The sequence below is a fragment of the Pygocentrus nattereri genome, chromosome 4, assembly GCF_015220715.1.
Source record: "Pygocentrus nattereri isolate fPygNat1 chromosome 4, fPygNat1.pri, whole genome shotgun sequence".
In the NCBI taxonomy this organism is placed as follows: Eukaryota; Metazoa; Chordata; class Actinopteri; order Characiformes; family Serrasalmidae; genus Pygocentrus; species Pygocentrus nattereri.
This window is the reverse complement of record NC_051214.1, coordinates 21,057,794-21,070,533: the sequence shown is the minus strand read 5'-3', so window position 1 is coordinate 21,070,533 and position 12,740 is coordinate 21,057,794. Positions and strand designations below refer to the sequence as shown.

General features: G+C 41.3%; 1 protein-coding gene across 5 annotated transcripts in view; it reads left to right on the top strand.

Moving 5' to 3' along the window:
- The first annotated feature begins 519 nt into the window (after positions 1 to 519).
- The window catches only part of LOC108415822 (E-selectin-like), an 80,602-nt gene continuing 68,381 nt past the window's right edge, over positions 520 to 12,740 (top strand). The window contains exons 1-15 of one of the 5 annotated variants that reach the window (XM_037537870.1): positions 520 to 597; positions 721 to 772; positions 963 to 1,349; positions 2,501 to 2,608; positions 2,765 to 2,956; positions 3,083 to 3,274; positions 3,475 to 3,648; positions 3,749 to 3,940; positions 4,377 to 4,550; positions 6,156 to 6,347; positions 7,942 to 8,118; positions 8,236 to 8,352; positions 8,521 to 8,539; positions 8,658 to 8,742; positions 8,885 to 9,895. In XM_037537870.1, the coding sequence (XP_037393767.1) occupies positions 538 to 597; positions 721 to 772; positions 963 to 1,349; positions 2,501 to 2,608; positions 2,765 to 2,956; positions 3,083 to 3,274; positions 3,475 to 3,648; positions 3,749 to 3,940; positions 4,377 to 4,550; positions 6,156 to 6,347; positions 7,942 to 8,118; positions 8,236 to 8,352; positions 8,521 to 8,539; positions 8,658 to 8,715 (2,094 nt within the window). In that variant the 5' untranslated portion in view covers positions 520 to 537 and the 3' untranslated portion in view covers positions 8,716 to 8,742; positions 8,885 to 9,895. Of the gene's footprint in view, positions 598 to 720; positions 773 to 962; positions 1,350 to 2,500; positions 2,609 to 2,764; positions 2,957 to 3,082; positions 3,275 to 3,474; positions 3,649 to 3,748; positions 3,941 to 4,376; positions 4,551 to 4,650; positions 4,843 to 5,144; positions 5,319 to 5,413; positions 5,606 to 5,904; positions 6,034 to 6,155; positions 6,348 to 7,938; positions 8,119 to 8,235; positions 8,353 to 8,520; positions 8,540 to 8,657; positions 8,743 to 8,884; positions 9,896 to 12,740 lie in introns of those variants that run through there. The other 4 variants (XM_037537871.1, XM_037537868.1, XM_037537869.1 and 1 more) reach the window with 4 other exon arrangements.

The following is a 12,740-nucleotide window of genomic DNA, read 5'->3' as shown; positions in this document are numbered from 1 at the left end:
ACCAGAGTTTCTCAATCCTGCACTGCCCTGCACTTTCTAGTGTTTTCTCTGCTCTCAACACACCGGCTCATTAATCAGCTCATTGACAGCCCATATTACTGGGTCAAAGTGGGTGTGTTAAAGCAGGAAAAGTGTGCAGGGCAGTGGGTCTCCAGGACCAGGGCTGAGAAACACTGATATAGAAGGGCCACAGAAGTAAAGTTTTTATTAAGATAAACGAGAAAAGAACCTTCCAGAGACCTTTGTGCCCTTTGCCGTATCGGCATAAAAAACATGTGAGAAGTTTCCTGACAGTCTGGTTGTTTCCTCTCCATAGGCCAGAGAGGAGAAAAAACGAAACTGAAAAGAAGAGAAATCCTCATCCTCTTGTGCTCAGAGAAGGGTATTTCCAGTGAGCAGAATTCTGAAGCTCTTATGGATCAATGTAACTTAAGATTCCAGGAAAAATAGGCATGAGCCAGGATGGAGGTGGAGCACTTATTTAAACACAGCATCACAGCAGCTCTGAGCTCAGAACTAGAAAGTTCTCTGACTGAGATGCATCACCTGTATTCTGATATATTAAACACAGATGAAAGGATTACATCACTGACAATGGTAAGTACATGGAAAGCAGCTCTTATAATGTTCTAATCCATTTAGCCTCTTATTTGCTGGGCTTTAAGAACACTGAAGGTCAACAGAACATTCATTTCATGACAACTCTGCTTCATTTCACAGGACTTTGACAAGACTCACAGATCAATGTTCTCCTTTATCCTCCTCTTTTTAAGTAAGAAACACTCATCCATTGAAAGTCATGGCATATTGCTGCTGTCAGGAACAAACCTTGTATCTCCATTTTTGTCCGTTTTTGGCATAATTTGAAAACGACAAACAAAATGTTGGATGTAATTTGTAATACAATGATGTGTCTGAATGAAAGCTTTAGCAAACTCCTCTCCTTTTGCTTCCTCGCACAGTGTTATCTCAGTGGACCCCAGTAGCAGGCTGGTCCTACCATTACTCTAACACCACCATGAACTGGAATACTGCTCGTCAGTGGTGTAGGGACCGCTTCACGGACATGGTGGCCATCCAGAACCACGGCGAAATCGACCACCTCAACACCAACCTTCCCCGAGTGAGCGGATACTACTGGATCGGCCTCCGCAAGATCAACAACAGCTGGACCTGGGTGGGCACTAACAAGAAGCTGACGGAGGAGGCCAAGAACTGGGCCAAAGGGGAGCCCAATAACGGACGGAACAACGAAGACTGTGTGGAGATCTACATTAAGAGGGAAAAGGATGAGGGCAAATGGAACGATGAGTCCTGCAAAAAGAAGAAGACTGCACTTTGCTACACTGGTAAGTGGACTCATTTTATGCCCACTCTTACGCTACACTCTTAGATGTAAAGGTGAGAGGAAAGGGTCCTGAGTGATGCCATACAACAGAACAATCCTCGGGGAACATCGGACGGTCCATATGTTTGGCTGGCCGTTCAATTCAGTGGTTTCAACTGAGCATTTTTTCCACTGAAACTGAAAATGAAAAGTGGCTCTTCTAAGGTTTGCATTGCTGCAAAGAACCCTTTTTGGTGGTTTTCTAGTAAAAGAATATCAGATGTGTTGAGTGATTTACGAAATACCCTTACAATAAAGAAGTTTATTCACTGTGTGCTATTAGTATACTTCTTTTAAACTAAAAAATAAGTGAGTATGTTTTCAACCTACTTTTATGTATCAGAGCTATAGTAGACAAAATTATACTTAAGTGTACTTGGCTTATAAAATAAAATTGAAGTATATTCAGCCTGTACCTGAACTTAATGATTTGATCAAAATGTACTTAGGAAAAGTATAAGTAAGTATAAAGTGACAGTCTAAAAAGTATCAGGGGGCATGGTAGCCCTGTTGGCTCATAGAAAGAAGGGCCGGTGTTCGGTTCCCCAGCCGGGCAACCAGGGTCCTCCATGTGTGGAGTCTGCATGTTCTCCTTGTGTCTGTGTTGCTTTCCTCCCACAGCCCAAAGACAAGAAGGTCAATGGTTTTATATAGTATAATTTTACTTGTGGTATACTTGAAAGTATACATTTATAAGCTAAAAAGGGCCAATTTAGTCACAAGTAGTACTGAAAAATAGCATATTTACAAGTATACTACTAATACATTGATATTTGTGTACTTACTACATAAAATATACTTGGAAAATATACTTGAGCTTTACTTAGGTTTACTTAATAAAATTAAGTTTGAATGTACTTCTTTTGTAAGCATACTGATATTTCCAGTAAATTGCTGTCTTTGATATGTACACATGGAGGCAAAATTAGGATATATTTTTAAGTCTTGCCTTACTCAGTGCACCTAATACAGCTCATTCTAAAGCCTTCACGGGCTGGTTCAGGTGTTGTAGGGTTGGGAATAGTTGCTGTGGGTCACCAATAATAGGAATACTTTAGCACCCACAGAACAATAAACAGAAAATGATGAATAAAACATCCTTTCTTCTCTCAGCATCCTGCAAGAAAGACTCTTGCAGCCACCATGGAGAATGTGTGGAGACCATCAACAACCACACGTGTGAATGCTTTGAGGGCTTCTATGGAGAAGAGTGTGAGCACGGTATGTGGCAGCAGTCAGAACATTGTTAAATAACGTCTATTACCAACTTTGGTGGCCCAAACAGTAACCGAGTTACAATTCAATTGACCACAGATTTTTTGCATTATTACCTTGAAACTATTAACTTTTAGCTGATTATTTCTGTTATATCTGCAGTTGTGAAATGCCAAGCAGAAGAAATATCTGCTCCTGATCACGGCAGCGTCTACTGCGTCCACCCTAATGGCAATTTCTTGTACGATTCTCAGTGCGAGTACACCTGCAATGAGGGCTACCAGGTCGTCGGCTCACAAACAACACGGTGCGAAGCCTCCGCAGCTTGGTCAACCAAACCACCGACCTGTGAACGTGAGCAGATTTAGTGTGGACCTGGTTTAAATAATAAAAATTGCAGACTTGTTTGACATAGATGTTTGCTTTTCATGATGTAATTAATCCATAAGCCTCTTTGTTACTTTCTCATTGTTTTCATAGTCTTCCAGTGCTCTGATCTGACTGAGCCTCTTCACGGCACCATGCAGTGTGATCATCTGCTTGGAAGCTTCAGCTATCAGTCCTCCTGTGAGTTTAGCTGTGAGGAAGGATACATACTAGCAGACTCATGCTCCAGCAAGCTGATGTGTGAAGCCAGTGGGCACTGGAACGATTTTCTGCCCATCTGTGAAGGTAAGAAGCTGCAATTATCACATACCATCAAACCCACTGGGATGATCCCTAAAGCATAGAAGAAGTCAACACATTCCATGCCACAAACTAAATAAATTGGGTTTTCAATCGTAGGCTGAAAGCTTTGAGAAAGCTACATGATGAAGAAGTTGCTCTTAGCTATGTGCACATCAACACAACCAACAATTTCTGTCCCTCAGCTGTTCGCTGCTCAACTCTTGAGGACCCTGCTAATGGTAGAATCATCTGCAGTGGTGAAAGTTTGGGCAGCAGCTGCAACTTCAGCTGTAATGATGGGTTCCACCTTGAGGGGGCGCCAGAAATTACCTGCACCCAATCTGCAGAGTGGAGCCAGGAGATACCTTACTGTGAAGGTAAGAAGCAGAACATGATCTTTTATAAGCTTCATTTAATATTGTGAGATTGAATTTTTGACTCATAAGCCTCTTTGTTATTCCCTCGTTAATATCACAGTCGTCCAGTGCTCTGATCTGACTGAGCCTCTTCATGGCTTCATGCAGTGTCAGCATCCAGTAGGACGTTTCAGCCATCAGTCCTCCTGTGAATTTAGCTGTGAGGAAGGATACACACTAACAGGCTCAAGATCCAGCAAGCTGATGTGTGAAGCCACAGGACTCTGGAATGATTCTCGGCCCACCTGTGAAGGTAAGAAGCTGAACTGGCAAAAACCGTAAAAGGTGCACTGTGGTTTTACAACAGCAAAATGTACACTTATTTTGCTATAAAGCTGCAGTACAAACTCTTTTCAAACCCTCAAACCCTTGAGAAATCTACATTATGAGCACATTGATAATTTCCAAAGGACAATTGTTTTTAGCTTGATCCACATAACCTGACTTCATTTACCATTTCTGTCCCACAGCTGTTCAATGTCCAGTCCTTCAGGCCCCTGCGAAGACAAAACTCTTAAAGCCAAAAAACGTAACATATTCTGTGCTTGACTGTAAATAATTTGGGTTTAAAATGATAAAGTTGGCCTTTGAGAAAACTATATGTTGAAGAAATTGCTAGCTCCCAAGGCACTGTTGTTTTTAGCTATTTGCACATCAGTCTGACTTAATATATAATTCCTGTCCCACAGCTGTTCGATGTCCAGCTCTTGTGGACCCTACGAACGGCAGGATGAACTGCAGTGGTGGTAGTTTTGGCAGCAGCTGCAGCTTCAGCTGTAATAATGGGTTCCACCTTCAGGGGGCGCCAGAAATTACCTGCACTGAGTCGGCAGAGTGGAGCCAGGAGAAGCCTTACTGTGAAGGTAAGAAGCAGAACATGATCTTTTATAAGTTTCTTTTAATATTTTGAGATTGAATATTTGACTCGTAAGCCTCTTTGTTATTCCCTCCTTAATATCACAGTCGTCCAGTGCTCTGATCTGACTGAGCCTCTTCACGGCTCCATGCAGTGCGAGCATTTAGTAGGACACTTCAGCTATCAGTCCTCCTGTGAGTTTAGCTGTGAGGAAGGATACACACTAACAGGCTCAAACTCTAGTCGGCTGATGTGTGAAGCCAGTGGACACTGGAATGGTTTTGAACCCACCTGTGAAGGTAAGAAGCTGCAATTAGCAAAAACCTTAAAGGTACACTGTGATTTTACAAAGGAAAAATGGACCATTACCCATGTTTTGCTATAAAGCTACAGTTTGTTGCTGCCTTAAAATTTTTAGATGAAACTCTTAAAGCTTAAAAGAACTCAACACAGTTCATGCTGGAATATAATTACTTTGGGTGTTAAATTATAGGAGTGTTTGAGAAATCTACATGTTGACGAAGTTGCTAGTTTGCAAGGCACTGTTGTGTTTAAATATAAGCAAATCAACATGACTTAGTCGATAATTCCTGTCCCACAGCTGTTCAATGTCCAGTCCTTCAGGACCCTACGAACGGTAGAATCATCTGCAGTGGTGAAAGTTTTGGCAGCAGCTGCAGCTTCAGCTGTAACAATGGGTTCCACCTTCAGGGGGCGTCACACATCACCTGCACAGAGTCTGCAGGGTGGAGCCAGGAGGTTCCTTACTGTGAAGGTAAGAAAGCAGAATATTTACACAATTTATTTTACACTTTGAGACTGAATACTTGACTAAAAAGCCTCTTTGTTGTGCTGTTCTTGCTTTCACAGTTGTCCAGTGCTCTGATCTGACTGAGCCTCTTCACGGCTCCATGCAGTGTCAGCATCCTCTAGAAAGCTTTGGCTATCAGTCCTCCTGTGAGTTTAGCTGTGAAGACGGATACACACTAACAGGTTCAAGCTCTGGCCAGCTGGTGTGTGAAGCCAGTGGACACTGGAATGATTCTCAGCCCATCTGTGAAGGTAAGAAGCTGTAATTAACAAAAACGTAAAGGTATACTGTGATTTTACAATGTCAAAGGGGACCATTAGACCTATTTTGCGGTCGGGCTGCAGTATAGTGCCCCCTTTAATTTTTAGATGAAACTCTTAAAGCATGAAAGAAACACATTCCATGCTCGATTGTAAATTAAATACGTTACAAATTATACAGTGGGACTTTGAGAAATCTACCTGATGAATACATTTTTTAGTTAGGTGCACATCAACCTGACTTAATTTACCATTACTGTCCCACCGCTTTTCGCTGCCCGACTCTTGAGGACCCTGCAAACGGCAGAATCATCTGCAGTGGTGAAAGTTTTGGCAGCAGCTGCAGCTTCAGCTGTAATGATGGGTTCCACCTTCAGGGGGCGCCAGAAATTACCTGCACCCAATCTGCAGAGTGGAGCCAGGAGAAGCCTTACTGTGAAGGTAAGAAGCAGAACATGATCTTTAATAAGCTTCATTTAATATTTTGATATTGAATATTTGACTCATAAGCCTCTTTGTTATTCCCTCGTTAATATCACAGTCGTCCAGTGCTCTGATCTGACTGAGCCTCTTCATGGCTTCATGCAGTGTCAGCATCCAGTAGGACGTTTCAGCCATCAGTCCTCCTGTGAGTTTAGCTGTGAAGACGGATACACACTAACAGGCTCAAGCTCTGGCCAGCTGGTGTGTGAAGGCACTGGACATTGGAATGACTCTCGGCCCACCTGTGAACGTAAGAAGCTGCAATTAGCAAAAACCTTAAAACTCCTTAAACAGTGTTTACCCTGACATTTCTTCATGCTAGATGCACATCAGCCTGACTTAGTCTATAATTCCTGTCCCTCAGCTGTATAATAAGTTGATTTCTGTCTACAGTCTTGTTGTGCAAGCATGTGGCCTTGGGGAGGGAGGTTATCAAAAAAGTATTTAATTAGTCTTAATCTACCACTATGATGGTAGCAGTACTAGTGTACCACAATTGTCATTTCAAACATGGGCTTTCTGAAAATTCACTGCTGCCAGTCTTTCTATTTCCATCCTGCAACTAACAGAAAAGCCCTTATTAAGGCAGACGTGTCAGAACTTTTTAGAGGATACAGGAGTGGTATCCTTGGCCAGTGAAAATTAATCACTGTTCTTTCCTTCCCCAGTCATTTTATTTATTTATTTGTTTCTTTTAGAAGCAAGATTTATTAAAGATGGGTTTTTATTGAATTAAGAATTGAATGAGTCGAGTGCCAACCTTTATTTTTAGGCCAGTGTTATATCTCTTTGTTCATTAGTAGTTCTGACCCTGGGAGGCTGGTAGCAGTGGAGTTTACTGGAAAGCAGTAGTTTACTGTTACCATAGTAATTCAATTTAGCTGAGAAGCAAGCTTTGAGGGTTGTCTTTTGAACTGTAGTGTTTATTTATTTTATTTATTTTTTGTTTTAGTGTTTTGTTTGCTTTGAGCCCTTAATCCTTGTGAATCGTTTTTATTTTATTGTATGGTTGTACTGCTGATTTTCCGTATTTTCCAGTTATATGGCCATTGATCCTTAAAGGTGTCATGCTGTAACAGTCAATTCTGGCTTTGGCCTGCTTCTACTGTGTTGTAAATTTTATGAATATTGAGATTTTTTAATAAATAATATTGTGTGAAATAGTCATCATTTTTGTAATTCACGATTGGTAATCCACCAAATTCTCTTACCAGACCTGAGTGGGAACTATGGGATTGGTTAATGGGATTGGTTAACTATCTACAACCTTTAGGTGGCGTTGTAGCTCATGTTTAACTTGTGTGATGCTTTAATTTGGTAGATGCTCTCATCCAGAGCAACTTACAATTTGATCATTGTTACACAGGTAGGCCAAGGCGGTGTTAGGAATCTTGCCCTAGGACTCTTATTGGTATAGTGCAGGGTGTTTACTCAGGTGGGGGATAGAACCCCAGTTTACAGCGTAGAAGGCAGAGGTGTTACCCACTACACTATCCAACCAAATTCAAGGACAATGGAGGATATGTGTCTGTTATAAGTCCTTGTCTAGTTGACAGCAGCCCACAGCACTGAATAATAGATGTTTTAATGGAAGGGATGAGCTGAATTTATTGGATAAAAATGTCTATATTGCATTTAAGTAAGCAAACTGAAGGACAAAGCTGTGCTGATGACATCAGTCATATAAATATCATCATGTTTTTCAGGGCCTATAGTACAACGTATGATAAGTGTGTTTATTTGTAACAAATATGCTGCATCCATTTTATCTGTTCAGGTAAAAATCCAGAGCTTCTCTGAGTTTCATTAAAGTTCTCCCCTTCTCTACTGTCCCTCCAAAGCAGTGACATGTCCGTACCTCCAGAAGCCGGACAATGGCCTCATGAACTGTTCCTCTGAGGAGGCCACTGTCGGGACTTCCTGTTCCTTCAGCTGTTTAGATGGCTACATTCTTCTCGGCGATGAGGTGGTGACGTGTAACTTCACCGGCGACTGGTCTGGAGCAGCAGCTGAGTGTCAAGGTAAGGCAGTCAAACCACGCTTGAGCTGCCTGATTAAAAAGAGATAAAGAATGAAGTAGAGCGCAAAATAAAGAGCCCATATTAATTCTCTTTAATTCTCCTTTTATTCTGGTCCAGCTCCTCCTGAGCCTCAGTTGAGCCCACCCTTGGTGACTGGCCTGACCGTAGCAGGAGGTGTTAGTTTGTCCAGCCTCGCTCTGGCTCTCTGGATAATGAAGAAACTCAGGCAGAAAGGTGAGCAGATTAAATGTATTCGTAAATTTTTGGTTCTTTTGGTAACCCAGTGATATGAAGGTGGGGTTAATCTTAGGCAAACATATGTAAATAATGTTTGTAATAGTGTATTAATGTGAAATAACTAAAAACTAATGTTAATTATATTCATTTTTATTTTTCTTACAGCTGAAAAGTTTGACCTAAGGTGAGTTATGGCTTCTTATACATCCTAAACTTTTGTTTTATGATATTTATTCATTTATTTGTGTTGACTACTACAGTTGGGCTGACCGATGTCTGTTTTGTTTTTTTGTTTTTTGCAGTAAATCAGACATTGACATGCCTCCCCAGGTATACAAGAGCATCGACAGTCTAATATAGAGAAACATGACTACATACTGTCTCTAAGTAAGAATACATGCATAATGACCATAAACCTAGTGACACAGCTGGAATGTAATGTTAAAGTTTATTCAGTGATTCATTTTAATGTTGAATGAAGCTGCTACTAAAAAAATTAAGCTGACCTTTTACATACTTCTCTTTACAGAGGAACCTGCATTGACATGGTCAGTCCTGCGTGGACGTTCCTCTTCAGAGTGAATGAAGAAATGAACAACAGAGTGAACACATTGAGGTTGATCCTTGATCCTCTGTACTACGTTTGAATGAATGGACTAGACAGGACGTCACTGATTATTTAAAATTCTTCTTCCTAATGGAAGTTTTTCATAATGTATTGAACATATTGTTCTGTGTTGTTTGCAGACTTTTGAATCTTGAAAATAGATGTGTGATATTGTCTGTATTTTAAAATTTTGTATTTAAGACTTTTATTTTTCTGAATAGATTTTCTACAATTTATATTGTAACTTATCCCAGTCGTTTTTAAAGGACTGAGCAGAAGTGGCTCAACCATTCAAAAGCATGCTTTGTCCGTGCTTTTTTGTGTGTTATAATATGGTTTGCTGTAACGCTGAAGGCAAGGAAGTGGGATACAAATGAGTCCAGAAACTGAGAAGCGGAGGTTTGAAGAACAGAAAAATCCAAAAACAAAACAAAACCAAACTAGAAGATAAAATAAAAGAGATGAGAGGATGACTGTCACATACACAATGCAAGACTGAGGGTATAAATACTTTGAGGAGAAATGAGAAACAGCTGGGATTAATGAGGGGCGGAGCTACAGGCAGGTGGAGAAGATAAGGGGGCAGGACCAGGGAGGAGACAGAACAAAACAACAAAAGCACATGGCACAAGAAAACAAAAGCACATGGCTACAACAGAGGGGAAGAAACAGACACACAAGAAGGAAACCATGATACTTGTGTGGTTGCAAATGGCAAAATTGTAGTTCACAACATGTATCAAACACTTGGGAAACATGGGAAAGTGCACTAAAGCAGCAGACAGAAGTTCAGACGTGTCTGATTGAATGTATAATGGTATATCCAGAGTTGTGCTTTAATCTTAAACTTTGTTTCTCTGTCAAATATAAATATTGAAGCTGATGCCTATGTACGAAAAACAAAACATGAAATAAAATGTGCGTACAGCAAAAGTTTGCAGTCACCTGCTTAACCAGTGTTTTCTCTGAAATCAAGGTCATTAATAGGGAGTTTGTCCCACTTTGCAGCAGAAACAGACTCTTGTCTTCTGGGAAGGCCTTACGCTAGAGCAGAGGACGGATCGCAGTCCGAGTCCGGACCCAGACTCTGTCCTATGCGGACTTGGACGTATAACCGATAAACTATGGAGAATTATTCATTTTGATGGGGTGGTCCTGTTTTAATCAGCGTATCTTTTCTAGACTTTACATTAACTGTAGCAGCCGGAAACTCACAGACCAATCGCATGCATTGTAAATATCACGTGACACTATTCAGCCGATCAGATCTGTGCATTACGATGAGCACTGAGACTCGAGTGAATGATGGCACACAGGGGAGGGACGAGGCGAGTAACAGCAGTCAGAGAAGAAAGTGAGTCAGAGGGAAGTTATTTTACATGTCGTGCTCTAAAAAGAGAAAATGGTCAGTAAATGTTGTTGAAATGTGATTGAACTGGACTTTATCTGATTTGATACTCAGTTGTATAAGATGTTAATATTCCTACTCGGCTACATCAGTAAACAGTATATGGCACTGAGTCATGATGCCGGTTAGACATTGATGTTCGGACCTTTGCTTGAGGAAATTTTCTCCAAATAGACGTTACAGAATTTTAATTAAATACCCCTGCACTACAGGATGGAACATTACTGTGAGGATCTGATCCTCATCACTCCATCACTCCAAAACACAGTTCCTCTGCTCTACACCTGAGTGCTGGGGGGCTTTATACCCCTCAAGGTGAAGCTTGAATCATGTGCAACTGCTCTAAAGCATCCCATTTTATTAACAGTGCACTTGTACAGAGATTAAACATGCAGTGATGGATTAAGTTAGCTGAATTCACAAGTTAGAATCAAATAGAAATATAACTAGATAGAAGTACATTGACAGTTGTGTACAACATTACACATCCCTGATGGGATAGATGGATGGATGGATGGATGTTTGGATGGATGGATGTTTGGATGGATGTATGGAGGGATGGATGGATAGATGGATGTTTGGATGGATGGATGGATGGATGGAAAGAGGGATGGATGGAGGGAGGGATAGATAGATGAATGGATGGAGAGAGGGAGGGATAAATGGATGGATGGATGTTTGGATAAATGAATGGATGGATGAATGGTTGGAAGGAAGGAGGGAGGGAGGGATAGATGGATGGATGGAGGGAAGGAGGGATGGATGAAGGAATATTTGGATGGATGAATGGATGGATGGAGGGATGGGTGTTTGGATGGAGGGATCGTTGGAGGGAGGTATGGAGGAATGGATGGAAGGAGGGATGGATGGAGGGATAGATGTTTGGATGCACAGAGGGAGGGATGGATGGAGGAATGGATGGGGGATGCATGGATGGAGGGAGTGATAGATGGATGGATGAAGGGATGTTTGGATAGAAGAATGGATGGATGTTTGGATGGAGGGATGGATGGAGGAATGGATAGAGGGATGGATGGAGGAATGGATGGATGGATGGAGGGATAGATGTTTGGATGGACAGAGAATTGTCAACTATAAGTAAAACTGTCAACTATAGATAAACCAATCCTGATGGTTGCAAAGAGCTACAAATATATACAAAAAAACTGTACAGGCATATAAACAACTAAAACTACAAAAATATGTTGTAAGATCTATTCTGAGATAGACAGCCAGTGCAATAATGACTGTACAAAGAGGTTCCGGTAGCAGCATATAATGACAGTACTGAAAGTGTCCAGGTGTGGAGTGTCCAGATGTGCAAGATGTGCAATGAGGTGTGCAGAAAGTGCTATGGTACAGTAAGGTGTCCAGATGTGCACATATATAAAATAAACCTATGATTTAGAAAAAGAGACTCAGTCCTCATTTCTCCTCTTCCCTCTTCTCTTCTGGTCCCACTGGGAAGAGCTGAAGAGTCTAATGTTTCTGTGGACAAAGGATCTCCTGAGTCTGTCAGTTGAGCAGCTCTGTGGTAGTAACCTGCCTCAGAGCTGCTCAACTGACAGATTTGTCCAGTTCCACCTTAGTCCAGCTCCACACCGAATGTCCCCAATATTTTTTAGTTTTCATAAACCTGTAAATGTATAGCCTTAATTCTTCATGCATTTAAGAAAACAGTATCAGAACCATTAAGCAGTAGAAAAAGGGACCCTTAAAACTGTATCTGCATTCAGAACCGGGCTCATTTTTCCTGCTTCAATGCTTTGGCAAATGAAAGGAAATACTGGCAATGACTAAGAATGCATTTTGATTGGGATCAAAACAAAACGTAGGAAGAGTTTTACTGCATTGTCCTGCTTCCCCAAGTCAAAACAGAAACACTGTTTTGATGACCAGGCTGCTCAGGTCTGGCCTTTTCCTGCAACTGTTGCGGGCACTGATGGACAGGATGTGACCCCAGCGTACTAAACTCAGAGCAGTGTTGCATAAGATGTTTCAGGTGTAGTATTCTATGGAAGCGTATCAGTATCAAAATTAAAGTAATGAAGCCCTGCTACGCACTGTTCCTACAACACTTCCAAAATTCCTCTCACCAAAGCCTCGTGTTCATACTGGAAATTTTTTAAATGCCAGCCACAAGTAAAAATCTTAACGTTTCTGAACACCCTTTTCAAGTCATCATCATACAAGTATTAGCAACAATCAACTGAGAGAGCATAGCAACACAACAACAATCACCTGGGATATAATAACAGCAGCCTATCAGCACCTAAGCAACCACCCTTCTGCCATAGCAACGACCTAGCAACACTGTAGCAACCTCCTGTAGTACCATAGCAGCTGCCTAGGAACCACCTGGCATAGCAT